At 44.1% G+C, this 13,605-nt stretch overlaps 1 protein-coding gene across 4 annotated transcripts in view; it reads right to left on the reverse strand.

The window, feature by feature from the left end:
• Positions 1-13,605, reverse strand: part of LRIG3 (leucine rich repeats and immunoglobulin like domains 3) — a 48,736-nt gene that overhangs the window by 14,434 nt on the left and 20,697 nt on the right. For all 4 annotated transcript variants that reach the window (XM_045588197.1, XM_036456413.2, XM_045588198.1 and 1 more), the window contains exons 4-10: positions 5,302-5,433; positions 4,593-4,736; positions 3,432-3,575; positions 2,988-3,131; positions 2,422-2,565; positions 1,389-1,469; positions 410-481 (exon numbers count right to left, since the gene is read on the reverse strand). In XM_045588197.1, coding sequence (XP_045444153.1) covers positions 410-481; positions 1,389-1,469; positions 2,422-2,565; positions 2,988-3,131; positions 3,432-3,575; positions 4,593-4,736; positions 5,302-5,433 — 861 coding nt within the window. The remainder of the gene's footprint in view (positions 1-409; positions 482-1,388; positions 1,470-2,421; positions 2,566-2,987; positions 3,132-3,431; positions 3,576-4,592; positions 4,737-5,301; positions 5,434-13,605) is intronic.

The raw sequence follows: 13,605 nt of genomic DNA on the forward strand, positions 1-13,605 counted from the left end.
ACTTGTCTTTCTCTGACTTATTTCACTTGACCTGGAGAACACTGTGCTAAGTGAAATGGATGTTTAACATATATATACCACTTGAGAAAAATAACTAAATAAAGCCCAACATAATCTTCCGTAATGACCCTAAAATGGCAAGGAAAATATACACCTGTATACTTCTAGACAGATACAGATGGATGGATGGATGAATAAATAGGTAGGTAGGTAGGTAGGGAGATAGATAGATAGATAATGGATAAGTAGGTAGGTAGAAAGGTAGACAGAGATAAACAGATGTGCAAATGTACTTTATGGTATGAAGAGGATGTCAACAAGATTACATTTTAGTTTGTCTTATCTTTACTGACACATAAGAAAATGCCTATCTTAGTCTACCAAGAAGAACTAAATTCCAGCTACTCACAGATGTTCCAATGCATCCAAACCAGTGAAGGCTTTTTTGGTAATAGATCGAATCCGGTTTCCCTGGAGGATTCTAGAAAAAACAAAACAAAAACAAACACACAAAATTTACATCAGAATAGTTAATAAAAACCATTCTTGGGAGTAAAATTCTCATGACAAGAACTGCTTTTGAAATCACTTGTGAGTACTTTATTTCCTTGAACAATATATTCTGTAAAAATGTATCTGTGCCATCTACTTCAATAATAAAGTTCAGCATGGTTTGCACAGCATTCAACAGAGAATCCAGCAAAAATAGGTATTCAGTAAATGACTCTGATGATTAAATCAAAGCAGTGATTCTCAAAGTCTCTTTAGGAATGGAGAGGCATTCCTACGGGTAGAAACTTTATTCCAAGGACACTTTCTCAGCACTTTAAAAAATAAAGCAGATAACAGTGGAGATGTTCTCTTTAGCCTCCCCACAGACATTCAGGACTATATGAAACTCAATTTGAAAACCACCGGCTAACAGGACAGAATTTGGCCACCTGCAAGGCCGTTTTATGGCTACAGATAAGTATGTTTTGATCCATTTTATGGCTACAGATAAATGTAGGACTGCTTGGAACCTACATTTCCATGTTCTCAGCAGATATTGGGGTCACTTCATTTAAACATTTCTCTGAGTGCAACAGTGAAAATTTCAAACGGTTGAAATTTTCACACAATGATCACCTTTGGAGTCTAAGCACTCTCCACAATTTAAAATAAGTGACACACACCAAAGTGTGGAATAGAAACCCTTATACCCAAGGACGAAAAGCAAACTCATCCACATCTTGTGTAATAGCACTCCTTGAAGGAAATGACACAGGGAAGCAACCAGACTAAGCGCCTATTTCTACGCTCCTTGAGCTTGTGGAACTGACTGAGCGGAGACACGCTGTTGCTTTAGGTCCAACAGGGAGTCCAATCATGAAGCACATCATACTCACAGCCGCTGCAGCTTGTCAAGCCCCGAGAAAGCACCATTCATGTCCTCAATAGTCCAGGAAATCTCATTGTTCTTCAGATCCCTAACAGAAAAGAGGGATGTTATGAAACTGGTACTAGGTACTTAACAAAATACACAAGCATTCTCTTTGGGGACACACTCAGAAATCTAAGATCCCCACCCAGGTGGCATGTAATTTGTAATAATTTCCTCATTAATTCCCCACATCATCTCCACCCCTTTCCACACAATAGGAAATTCCCTGCTCTCTCTCCCAACCTAACTCCTACGCCCTGTCCTCTTCTTGCCACAACAGTTTAAGTTTTTGGGGTGTTTTTTTTTTTTTTTTTTTTCCAAAATCAGGACAGCTGACTCGGGCTCTATTAATTCCTCTATCGAGATGACTAAATTCTGAAAGACTTGAATAGTCTGAAAAATACATTAAACTTTAAAACCACTGTTTCCAACCACATAAGCAGGCGTGCGCCAAAGCATACAGCATGTCTTTCAATTATGTAATGTTCAAATAGTGAACAGAGCAAAAGCCTCTGACAGTGCAAAAAAAAAAAAATCAAAAGCCCATTGCGCAACATTAAAATTAACGTTTGCGAGACTTTTTCAAAGGTCAGTTCATCAACTCCCTCTTCTTTCTCTTGAACAGAGATCAAGCCTGGCTATAACTGGTATGAGATCTTTGTGCGCTGGGTAATTTTTTAATCTGCATTTTCTAAAGAAAAAAATTAGTGGATTTGAAATTGTTTCCCTCTTGAGCAGTCAACCAGCTTCCCGGAGATCCTGAGAAAGCTGAGCATAATCACCAACACAAGCTGATCGCTGTCCTTTCTAATCCCTGTAAGGAACACACGTGGGTGAAACAGACCGATTTTAATCAAACTGATCTGGGAAAGATTAAGACACTCCTTCTGAGGCCGCACACATTTCCTTCACAACAAAGGAAATCTGCGGGGAGGAGAGTGGGCACATTTAGGAACCAATTAGGTTCCCCTACAGAGAGCAAAAAATGTGTAACTTACAGAGTCTTTAAACTGGAAAGCCCCCGGAAGGCACAATCAGCAATGTAGCTGACTTTGTTGTTCCCAATGTGCAGCGTATTTAGCAAGCTTAGGCCCAGGAAGCTCGAATCATCTAACCTTGACAAGTGATTGAAAGTGAGGTCCCTGTAGGGGAAAAAAGGAACAAAACAAACAAAAAAAACCTATCATAGCTTTTACTTTCGAATCCAACACAATGATTTGTTTAAAAATACAAAACGGGTTAATAGTAACATAACCACATGAATCCTTATTCCAAAACACCGCCTCCTTAGTTATGCCCAGGTACACATTATTCCTGATCCCAGTAACAGAAGAAAAACACCTCTGTTTGAAAGTAGCCATCGTTGCTTTTCAGCTCAGGTGCCATAGGCCTGAAGCCTCGGTGTGGTCTCCAACTTAGCCCAACAAAAATGTGACCAGGTTACATGTGAAAAAAATGCTGTCACCTTGGATACTGTTATGAAAATTTCACAGATCGGTGGCAAGCTCATGCTCTGGCATGATCCCTTGCTCTCAAACTTTGGGGAGAATAAAAGGCAACTCACAGCTCGCTGAGTTTCTGGCAGAACTCCCAGGCATCGGGGCTGATCCTGTTGATGGCATTTTGGCTGAGATGAAGCTCCTGTAGCATCAGCAGGCCATAAAGCCAGCCTTTGGTGATCTCTGTTAGGTTGTTATGGTCCAGCTGCCTACAATGACAACACACGCATCAAAAGCAGGATCGAGGGGACCTATGATGACAATCTATTACATGTTCCTATTGTTGCTGTTAGCTTCTGTTAAAGACCTCAGGAAAAAACAAAAACAAAAAACAAAAACAAAAAACCAACCATGTGCTTACAAATTCTCAGTCACTTTACCTGAGACAAAACTAAGTTATAAATGATTGTAAGTGATGAGATTTTTAACATGATAGGACTTCAAATAAAAGCTACCGAATGTTTAGTGATAACACCACCTAGATAGGAATTATGATAAACCACACTTACAGGATTTCCATGTTGCTCAGCCCCCAAAAAGCTCCATCCATAAGTCTTGTCACTCCATTTCTTTGCATTTTCAGAGACTTCAAAGCTCCCAGCCCTTGGAACGTGAGCCCGTCTACATTTCTTATCCTGTTCCGGTTCAGTTCGCTGCATTGGATAGTACAGGTACATTGTTAGCTAGTAGGACAAATTCTGGAGGCAGAGGTAGCATGTCACATGACTACAACGTAGTTACCCCAGTGTTAAATTAGATATTGTCTTAAATTTCTACACATTTTTTATCCAGAAAAAAATGTTGATTTATTAACAGTAAAGTGAACTTCCTTCTGAAATGTGTGATGCATGTTTGAAATGATAAAATACTGAAACTAAACTACACTTTTATTTCAAAGCTGCTGTCCAGTATAAAAGTAAACAAATGAATATTTGTTTCTAAACGATCTAGAATAATGAATGTCGCATTCAGACATGAGGTCTTTTTCAGGAACAGGGACAAAAATTTATCCTGTCCAATGTGCTTACAACAGTTGGTTACTCTCATGATCCTTCTCTGTTTAATGCTTTCTCTTTAAGGCAGTCATTCCCAACCGTGGTTGCACACTGGAATCACCTAGAGAGTTTTAAAAATTACTGAGGGCCTGGGTCTCACCCCCAGAGGTTCCAATGTAATTGGTGTAGGGTGTGGCCTGGTCACTGGGATTTTTTTAAAGCTCCCCAAGTGTCTGTAATGTGCAGCCAAGGTTGAAAAAGCACTCTTTTGTAGGAGCCTGTTCGGGGATCATTCCGCCATTATTAACGAGACAGTTCTTTACAGCCACTTAAGCTATCAGAGCCTCCTGGAGTTGTCGGCATTATTCTCATAAACCACAGCTGCTGAGAGTCCCCACGATTCCTCCAGGGCCACAATGGCGCCTTTGTACAGAGGCTGCTCAGTGATTACCCTGTTCCCTCTTTTGGTAACAGCCCGACATGCCTTGTCAGGCAGGAGCTTGTGCTAGGTGACTTCAGGCTCGCTCTGATCCGGGGATTCCACAACTCCAGCTCTCAGAGGGAAGACGGCAGCATCCTTGCTGCTACATGCTTTCTGCCACATCGGGGCTGGCAGGGACAGACACAGGGCGGAGAGGAGGTGAGGAAACATCACCTAAGAGACGTTTTACTTACAGGTGTTGCAGTTGGGGCAGTTTGAACATCTTGGGTGGGATAGCTGAGATCCGGTTCCTGTTCAGCTTCAACGCCAGGAGTGTGCTGGCCAAATTATCAAAACACCCCGGCTCCATGGACGTGATCCGGTTGCTGTTGATGTACCTGTTGAAAGTCTGGAGATGAGCGTCCCTTCCCCGTTTCTTTGGGAAGACAGCGTATGCATCGTCTGTGTTATAAAGAATCCCTACAGAACCTAACCACCAGCTGTAACAATGGACCCTTGAAATAATCGCTCTTTATTTAGGTCCTGGTGGACCAGTACTGACTATGATTCGCACTCTTTGGTGGGGAAAGAGTAACTGGGAAATCTGAAAGTTATAAAAATGTGTTAGAGATGTTTCTCACTCTTTGGAAATGAATTTCCTTTTTATGAACATATTAATAAAACAACAACTGAACAACAATAGTTGAAATCTGATTTTTTTTTTTTTTTTAAAGAAGCAGTCTGCACTCCATAAGTTTTCTAACAGTCAAGGGATGTCTAATTTTTTGTAAGAGTAAAATGAAGATTATGGCCCTTCAGATTTAAAGCAAATTACAAGTCAATAAGAAAGTTATCTTTTTGATCCATCAGCAGTTTTTTTTATATCTTAAAGTTGATTTTTCCTGTTATAACATGTTATTTTCACCAAAACTAAATACTTTTGCCAAAGAAATCTTGACTTACAGATATTTGAGTTGTAGAGATGGAAATACAGTTTTAAGTTCTGAAATATTATTGTTGCTGAGGTCCAAAGTTTCCAGGGACTGAAAGTGTTTCAGCTGTTCAGGTAATATTTCAGCAATCCTGTTTCCAGCTCTGGAATGAAAGGAGAGCAATGATAATAGGAGGAAGGGTGCAGCAATCGGAAAGGTGAATAACATTCTCTATTCCTAACTTGCTCTTTAGGAAAAATGGAAAACTGCTCTAAACAGTACTTTTTAAAAGTTAAACAGCACCTCGCTGGTCACTTTAATTCTGAATTAAATAGTACACTGTAACATTAGACTATGATATGAAGAACATCCCTATGAAAACATGGGTGTATTACCTAAATGCTATGTACTTCCGAACAAAGATGGCTTCACTCTAACAGGAGGCTGAGTGCCCTTCCTCCCAGCCACAGGCTGGATTTACAGCTAAACTACAACGCAGTCAGCTTGCAAAAACAAGAAAAGCACAGCTAATTGGAAGTATTTTGACCGAGGAACACTGAAGACCAACTACGCAGAGACTGTGCCTACACAACAGCTACATGATGTGGTAGCAGCTGAGCCTCAGAGCCTGAAAGGAGAGCCCTCCCATGAACGGGGCAACCGAGTCACAACAGAAGAGTCCAAATGACCCAGAAGAGGGGCACACAGAGAGCACACATCTCCAGGTCCCACAGGACATTCACTACGAAAGCCCACCCCACATGACTGGGAGTCAGAGCAAGCTTATCTAAGACATCAGTGCTATGCACTTCAACTGCTTTCTCTTTGTCATTTTAATATTCATTCTTCCCTTTCCTTTTTATTGAATGGCATGTGAGTGGCAGTCCAGGAACTAATCTGCTACTTGCCTCTTCCTTCTTCTTGATTCCCACTCTACCACTAATTCTTCGCTGGGAAAGTACTCAAACTTCAGGTGCCATGAACTTAAAAATACTCAACAGACTAGAGCTTTTACAAAGATCATTCTAGAAAGATCTCTTTTTCTTTAAGAAATAATAAGTTTTAATACGTTGCCACAGTCTTCAAAACCAGTGGATGTGTTTCAGGGCTCTGAATTTTATACAGTATTACATATGAACACCCCAATTTATGTAATCACTGATAATAATTAGACTTAAAATTTTTGTCATTAAGTCTTGAATACCAAACCAGAAGGCCCAATAGCGTAGCCACATGCGGCTCTTTAAATTTAAGTAAAATCAAATGTTAAAAATTCAATTCCTTACTCATCCGTAGCCACATTTCAAGTCCTCCGTAGCCACGGGTGCCTGGGGCTGTCAAACGGGACAGTACAAACACAGAACATTGCTATTACTGTGAAAGGTTCTACTGGTGAGCACTGTACTGGCCTACAAGTTAAAAAAATAAAAAAGGAGGAGGCCAAGGCAAAGCTCTTAAGAGGACATCAATACTACAGGTTCCAAGGCAAAAGGCAGCATTCAATGGCCATCTTGCTAGAAAAGAGGGATTAACCTGAGGTGAGGGCCATCTTAATTGCTATATTAGATCTTTGTCTTTCCAGACAGTCATTTGCCAGAGGAAATAGCATGTTAAGGTAGAAAGGCTGGAAGGTAACAGTCTACCTACACACAAAAGATCTTCTCTTTGCAACCAACTCAAAACAGTAACACACTCTGAAGGCAGAACTCTGTGTGTAATACAAGACACATGCTGGCATTTCTATACATAGTCTGTAGTTAACTTGTTTATGAGAAAACTTACAAAATGTATCTCATATATGTATACTAGAGGCCCACTGCACAAAGATTCGTGCAAAAATAGACCTTCCTTCCCCAGGCTTCGATCCCAGCCACCTGGGAGCCTGCAATCTTCGCTCCCAGCCAGAATGCCACTCCTGTAGCTCCCTCTGCCCCCACCTTCCCCTTTACACCCTTATAGCAGGCACCCATCATAGACGTCTTCCTGAACGCGTGCCAACCTCAGGTGCTGCTCTCCTCCAGGAAGAGAATACGGCTGTTACGTGTTCTATGTAAACAGCGAGTGAAACTTCTCAGAGCAGTGCTGGAATCCTCCACGTGCCACTTGCAAGGCCTGTGGGGGAATCTTCCTTTTTGATCCAAGCCACCTGAGAATCTAACCCCGTGGTAAAGTAATTCCATGCAAGGTAACAAGGTGCGGCACTTTTGTGATCACCGTAAGGTGGAAAACACACACAACGGAATTGGCATCTCCACGCACAAGACACAAATAGCAAGGCCTCCGATTCCCACAACATCCTACAGACTTTGTTTAGAGTTAAGTCAGCCATGGCCTCTGATTCCGACCATTCCCCACATCTGGATTCACCAGTGTGCATGCGCCCCTTGATCTAGCTGTGAGGTACAGGGCAAGGCGAGCGAGGCAATTAGTCAGTTTCAGGTCCCGGAGATGGACTCGGTCCAAGAGACAAGCCACAGGGCCTTGGGGTTAGTGTGTGTGGGTTAAACAAAACCACGCTATAGGGGACAAAAATGTTCTCTTAAATCCATAAGCCAACTGTTTGCCTTACCAGGATGTCCTCCCACCATCAGCGGAGTAACCCTGAAGTGCCCAAGTCACCTCCCTGCTGCCCCCTCCCCCGCCAGCCACACTCCACCTCCCTCCAGTCCCCAGCCAGTACCTCCCATTAAACTCCGCATCTGGTTTTGGCCCCCAGGCTGTCTGGGGCTAGCACAGCTACACTTCTATTTAACAACAACAAAAAAGAAAAATGCTTGGCTTTAGTTTTCTGCAATAAACGGAGCAAATTGGTGTGTTTTTTTTGGTTTTTTTTTTTTGTGGGAGGGAGCGGGGGACCCACAGGTGTCTGTCTATCCCGTTGGTCAAATAAGGCTACGGGTTAGATAACAGGCCTTACAATCTCTGGTTTTATATATTCGTTTGTTTATAAGGTAATTACGAACAAGGTATTAAAACTGCCAATTACTTGAGTGACGAATAAAATTTTCCTTGCAGTTAAAAGTATGCCCCAGCCAAAGCCAGCAATTTCCTGAGCTGCACACCTCCTGAACGGCCGTGTGAAAGCGCCCAGTGCTGGACGGGGCGGCACAGAGCCGTCTTTGTCCGCGCGGCTCCCGGCACAGAAATCCCTCACAGCCGCCAGGATAATGGTCCCTGTATCACCGAGTCCTGCCTCTGTCCTAATGGAGCTGAACTCCATCCAAATGCCAGCTCCACGTTAGCTCTCAGACTTCACTGGCCCATAACTGCCGGATAGGTACCAGTTTTGTTTTTGCTGTTTGTTTTAAAAGCCACGCTTTATATCATGAAAGGTGTTTTTGTTTTTGTTTTTTAAAGGAGACATCGACATTTAAAACACGAGATTAAAAACTCCTTTTAATCACCTAAAACCCTCAATCTAAACATGCCTGATAACAAGAGTGGGCCACCGTTAGCCACTTCTAGAAGACAAAGATTTAGTTCAAATTCGGTGTTAATTTTTTCTTCCCCCCTCCAAATATGGATACACACCAAAATTGATGAGCTCATGAAAAGCATGGCTATTAAGGTTTTTGGCAGGAAACGGGAAATGCTTTGACAAAACAACAACAACAAAAGCCGAAGTGTGTGAATACCTTTTCCCATTACTTACGCTCATGTGAAAATGCCATCTTTGCATTATTCAAAAACCACGCTATGGTGCTGTACGCATTGGAAGGCGTTTCAAACCCATGCAAATCCCTCTGAAAGACGACTGATGTTTTGGTCTTCCGTGTTTGTTGACAGTACAAGGTGTTCCGTGGTTAAATCACTGCCGAGGTCAAGCATAATCAGTCCCTTGTGGATACACACAGGCCCGGGGTCTTGGTCGGCCGGAATGCACGGGGTTCCCTCAGGCTTCTCAGAGGGAACGGCAAACACAGTCCCAGGCATTCCGGCCCTGGCCTCTCAGGCCCAGCAATAATGGCTTCATTTTGTTGCTAATTCCACCTTTCAGCCTTCTTTGCCAAATGCCTTTAAAAGCAGAGGCAGCCGAAAACCGGTTTGGCTCAGTGGATAGAGCGTCAGCCTATGGACCGAAAGGTCATGGGTTCGATTCCAGTCAAGGGCCTGTACCTTGGTTGCGGGCACATCTCCAGTAGGGGGTGTGCTGGAGGCAGCTGATAGATGTTTCTCTCATCAACGTTTCTAACTCTCTCTCTCTCTCTCCCTTCCTCTCTGTAAAAAAAAAAAAAAAAAAAAAAATCAATAAAATATATATTTTAAAAGCAGAGGCAAACATGACTTACCATTACCATGTTAAAAGATGACATGTGCTCTGAGAGTGCTCAAGATCTAATAATGAAGAAGGTAGATAGGCTCCCCAGCCTCAAGGAGCTTAGATCCAGTGGGGAGAAAAGGCCGGCAAAGGGGAGTGGTCCCTAAAGCGGTAAGTGCTATGAGGAGGAAGCAGTGGAGGGGAAGAGGGAAGAGCAGCCTTCTAGAAGGTGGCGGGAGGGGCACAGGAGGTCAGCAAAACCTCCCACCCAGGAGCCCCCTCCTGTTCCAAGCAGAAGCAAGTGAGAGCGAGGCAAGGCATGATTCCCTCTGAGGAAGTGAAGGGAAAAAGAAAGCCTTGGTGGCTGAAGTGCAGTGCTCCTGGGTGGAGACGGCAGGAAGAGGAAGCTGGAGCGTGAGGTGCTGGAAGGAGGTAACAGTAGGTCAGGTGGGCACGCTGTAAGGCATGTGGGCATGTGGCTTCTATCGGAGGACCAGGGGGGAGGAGGAGGAGGACGACGGAGGATTTCAAATGGCGGGGTGACCATCACAGGTGCATTTTAGAAAGGCTGCTCTGGCAGCGGTGGGTACAAAGACCCGGTGGGAGGCAGGCAAGACGGGGTGCAGGAGCACCACCAGGAGGGGCAGAGGACACAGGATGGCATGCTGGGATGACGCTGACTGTGTGCCCAGATTAAGGCAACCAGACGTCCCAGATTTAACAATTTGTCCCGCGTCCTCCGGCGTTTTAAAACAGTCCCGATTTTTGTAAAAAAAAAAAATCGGGACTGTTTTAAAACGCCGGGGGACGTGGGACAAACTGTTAAACATCGGGACTGTCCCGCCCAAAGCGGGACGCCTGGTCACCTTAGCCTAGATGTCCCCTTTGGGGGTGAAGCACCAGTCTTCCTCCGGTTTCCCAGGGCCCCAGCTGTGCTCTTCTCCTCCCCTGATATTCCATGCAGGGTTTCCAGCTCCGTCGCCTCTGGCACTCCTGGAATTCTCATTCCCTGCAGCCGTGTTTCCACAGTGTTCTGGATCGCTCATCTGGGAGACCTTCTGATGCACAGAGCATGGACTACCGTCCTCTGTCGCTCAGGTGTGAGATACTGGCTGGAAGAGCCAGTGCTGACATTTTATCGTGTGCCCATGGTCACCGGGGAGACCGAGAGATGTATTATTCTCCTCTATCAGGAATGCGCTTACGGGTTCCGATGCTCTCAACACCTACGCTCCATGTAAACCCTGACTGAGTTGGTAACCGTAGAACAGAACTCATGCGGTTGGTGACACACTCACTCGGTTCGGCGACGATGGATTTTACTTTTGGACTCACTGTGACCTCCAGGAAGCGTAAGAGTCTTAAAAGAACCCCATGCACTCATGGGTGGATAGAGGTGCTGTTAGTATACTTCCAGAGTTCGGAAGGCGAGTCACCACGGAGTGAACTACCCTTTGTTGGTGAGGAACCGGAATATCAGGTTTTTTTTTCCACACTGGAATTCCTGGGCCAATTAAACTGTAACTGCTTGATGAATAAGAAGTATCTGCCAATCATTCCAACTGTCTCCCACCTATTGCACAAGACGGCAGGGAGCCTGAGCTGTGCAGCTGGGAGGTGTGAAGATGCTCAGTCTTGACTATCTAGAGGAGGTGTGTGCATGTGGCTCTTTCCGTACAGAGAGGGGGTGCTCAGTGAGGTTCAATTTGGAACGATATTTTCATATGTTGCAATGCCCTCCTTTCTTAGAATGCATTTCTCTAACCACATCCCTGAAGTCCAATTCAGTTATTGCAAGGAACAAATTGCTGAATCTGCGGTCATGCCATACGACCACAGAGCAAGTATATGAACTGTATTGACTGGGAGAGTCGGCCTGGCCCCAAGGAAGTTCTGATTTCTATATATAACTTGCAAGCAACCAGTTTAACGTTCGTTTATAAAGGAATTACAAGTTGTTAAAGAAAACGCTACATTTTGCAAACGCTGTAAAAGGCACTTATACTTCCAACAATAACTCTTTTCCCCTCCCCCCCCCCCAACAAAAAGAAAGCTTCCTTGAAAACTATCTTGGCGAGAATGCTAACACCCCATAATATTAGGCTTCTTTAAACAGAGAGACTTGGCAAGCAAAGATCCTCTTCCATGCAGATAAAAATAAACTCTCTCTGCTCATCTTTTTTTTTTCTAAAAAAGTAATTAAGTTTCATTAAAAGAACACGTGTTTAGACTGGTCCACTGGTACTGTGGCATCAAAGAATAAAGCCAAATGAGGCAACTTAAGCAAGGAGAAAAGGTTCTTGATTGAGAATTAATGATACTAAGCAGCAAATAAGCCAATGTGAGGGGCAAAGAGTCAGTTCTTTCAGCAAAAAGCCAGGTCAATATAAAATATAATTATCTTTTGGACCATGAACATCCTAATGATGGCCACAGTGCCTTAATAAAATCATCGGGGCCCTATTAATATGGCAATTATAACACATGGTAAAAATGAAAAAAAAAAAAAAGAAATGAGTCAAAAAGCCATTCATACCACATACAAAACAGCTCTTTTTGATCCCCAACTGTAAATTCAATTTAGTCCTTTTAAGAGCAAGTTTTTTGTGTGTTTTTTTTGTTTTTGTTTTTTCCATTTAGGATGCTTAAGATACTTACTGAACAATTACTGTAATCTGAAACAATTTAATTAGGTGCAATAAAAATTAACTCTAGTGAAATTTAACATTTCCCCCCTCTTCTGAGGCACAGGCCCTGCCTAGCCATTTCCACATGCCAGACCACATGTTAAGCTGGGAGTGCGAGTCTTCCCAATGGCGTGTGCTTTACTTGTGAGTGGAGAGAACTTCTATAATTCATTTCTGGATCCACCAGGTCAGGCCTAAATGAGTGGGTTCAAGATCCTGAAGCGACCAGCCATGATTGGTCCAGAAACTCTCGATCAAAGTTCAGCGTAGCCCCTAAGGACGTATGTAACTTGAGGTTCTAGATGCACATGGAGGTCAGACCATGTGACGGCCACGATAGCCATCACCCAGCAAAAGGCACATGAACCTCAGGTCCTCTACACTAACCAACCTATTTAACTGGAGGGAGCTCCTTTTTTAAGTAGCGTCTCTTTGAAGCAACAATTCAAACTACAGTTCCCCAGCAAGCGGAGGTTGATTCTGCTCCTATTTACTACACTTTGCGAACCTTGGTTTCCTCAGCTGTCAACAAGAGGAAAAGGAACAGGATGATCTCTTCCAGCTCGAAGAAGCTGAGATTCTGGATGTGGGCGACCAGCACGGAAGGTGACGAGGTTTGCGACAGAGGCTTCACACAGTCATCCTGCCAAAGCTGCAGCCGGTCAGAGAGCTCGGCTCCCTCTGGGGGCTTCCCATCTTTCCTCTGTCCGAGTCCCCCTACCTGGCTGCCCAGTCTTCCCTGGTTTGCTCCCCTGGCAGAGAAAGCCGCTCTTCCAAGAACCACCTGAGTGGAGGTGTTGTGTGTGGTGTGTGAGTGTGATGTGGAGTGTGAGTGGTGTGGTGGTGAGTGTGTGAGTGTGTGTGGGTGGTGGTGTGGAGTGTGGTGTGGTGTGGAGTGTGTGTGTTGAGGGTGTGAGTGTGGTGATGTGAGGTGTGTGGTGGGGTGTGGTGAGTGTGTGTGAGTGTTAGTGTGTTTTGGTGTGTGTTCATTGGTCTGGAATATCTTCATAGGATTGACAGTTTGGGTGTGAACGGAGTTTACATTAGAAATCATTTTCCCTTAGGATTTGAAGACCATGTTTTGTTTGTTCTGTTGCCCTTTTAACTGTAAGTCTGAGGAGCCGAAGGGGTTTCTGATTCTGTCTATTCCAGTGTTTCTTCTACTTCAGCAGGCATCAGAATGAGGGGACAGGGACTTCTTGAAGAAGTTTGTGAGCCCACCTGCAGGGTTTCGTTAGCAGGCCTGGGTGGAGCCTGGGGATCTGCGTTCTACCAGGTTCCCCGGTGAGGAGGATATTGCCAGGAGCACCCGTGGGGGAACCACTGGCAATCCTTACAGCTGATCTGCTTTTCCCCCTCTCCTGTCAGAGCTTTCTCGCTGGTATTCTGC

Source organism: Pipistrellus kuhlii, unplaced genomic scaffold (genome assembly GCF_014108245.1).
Source record: "Pipistrellus kuhlii isolate mPipKuh1 unplaced genomic scaffold, mPipKuh1.p scaffold_m20_p_3, whole genome shotgun sequence".
NCBI lineage: Eukaryota > Metazoa > Chordata > Mammalia > Chiroptera > Vespertilionidae > Pipistrellus > Pipistrellus kuhlii.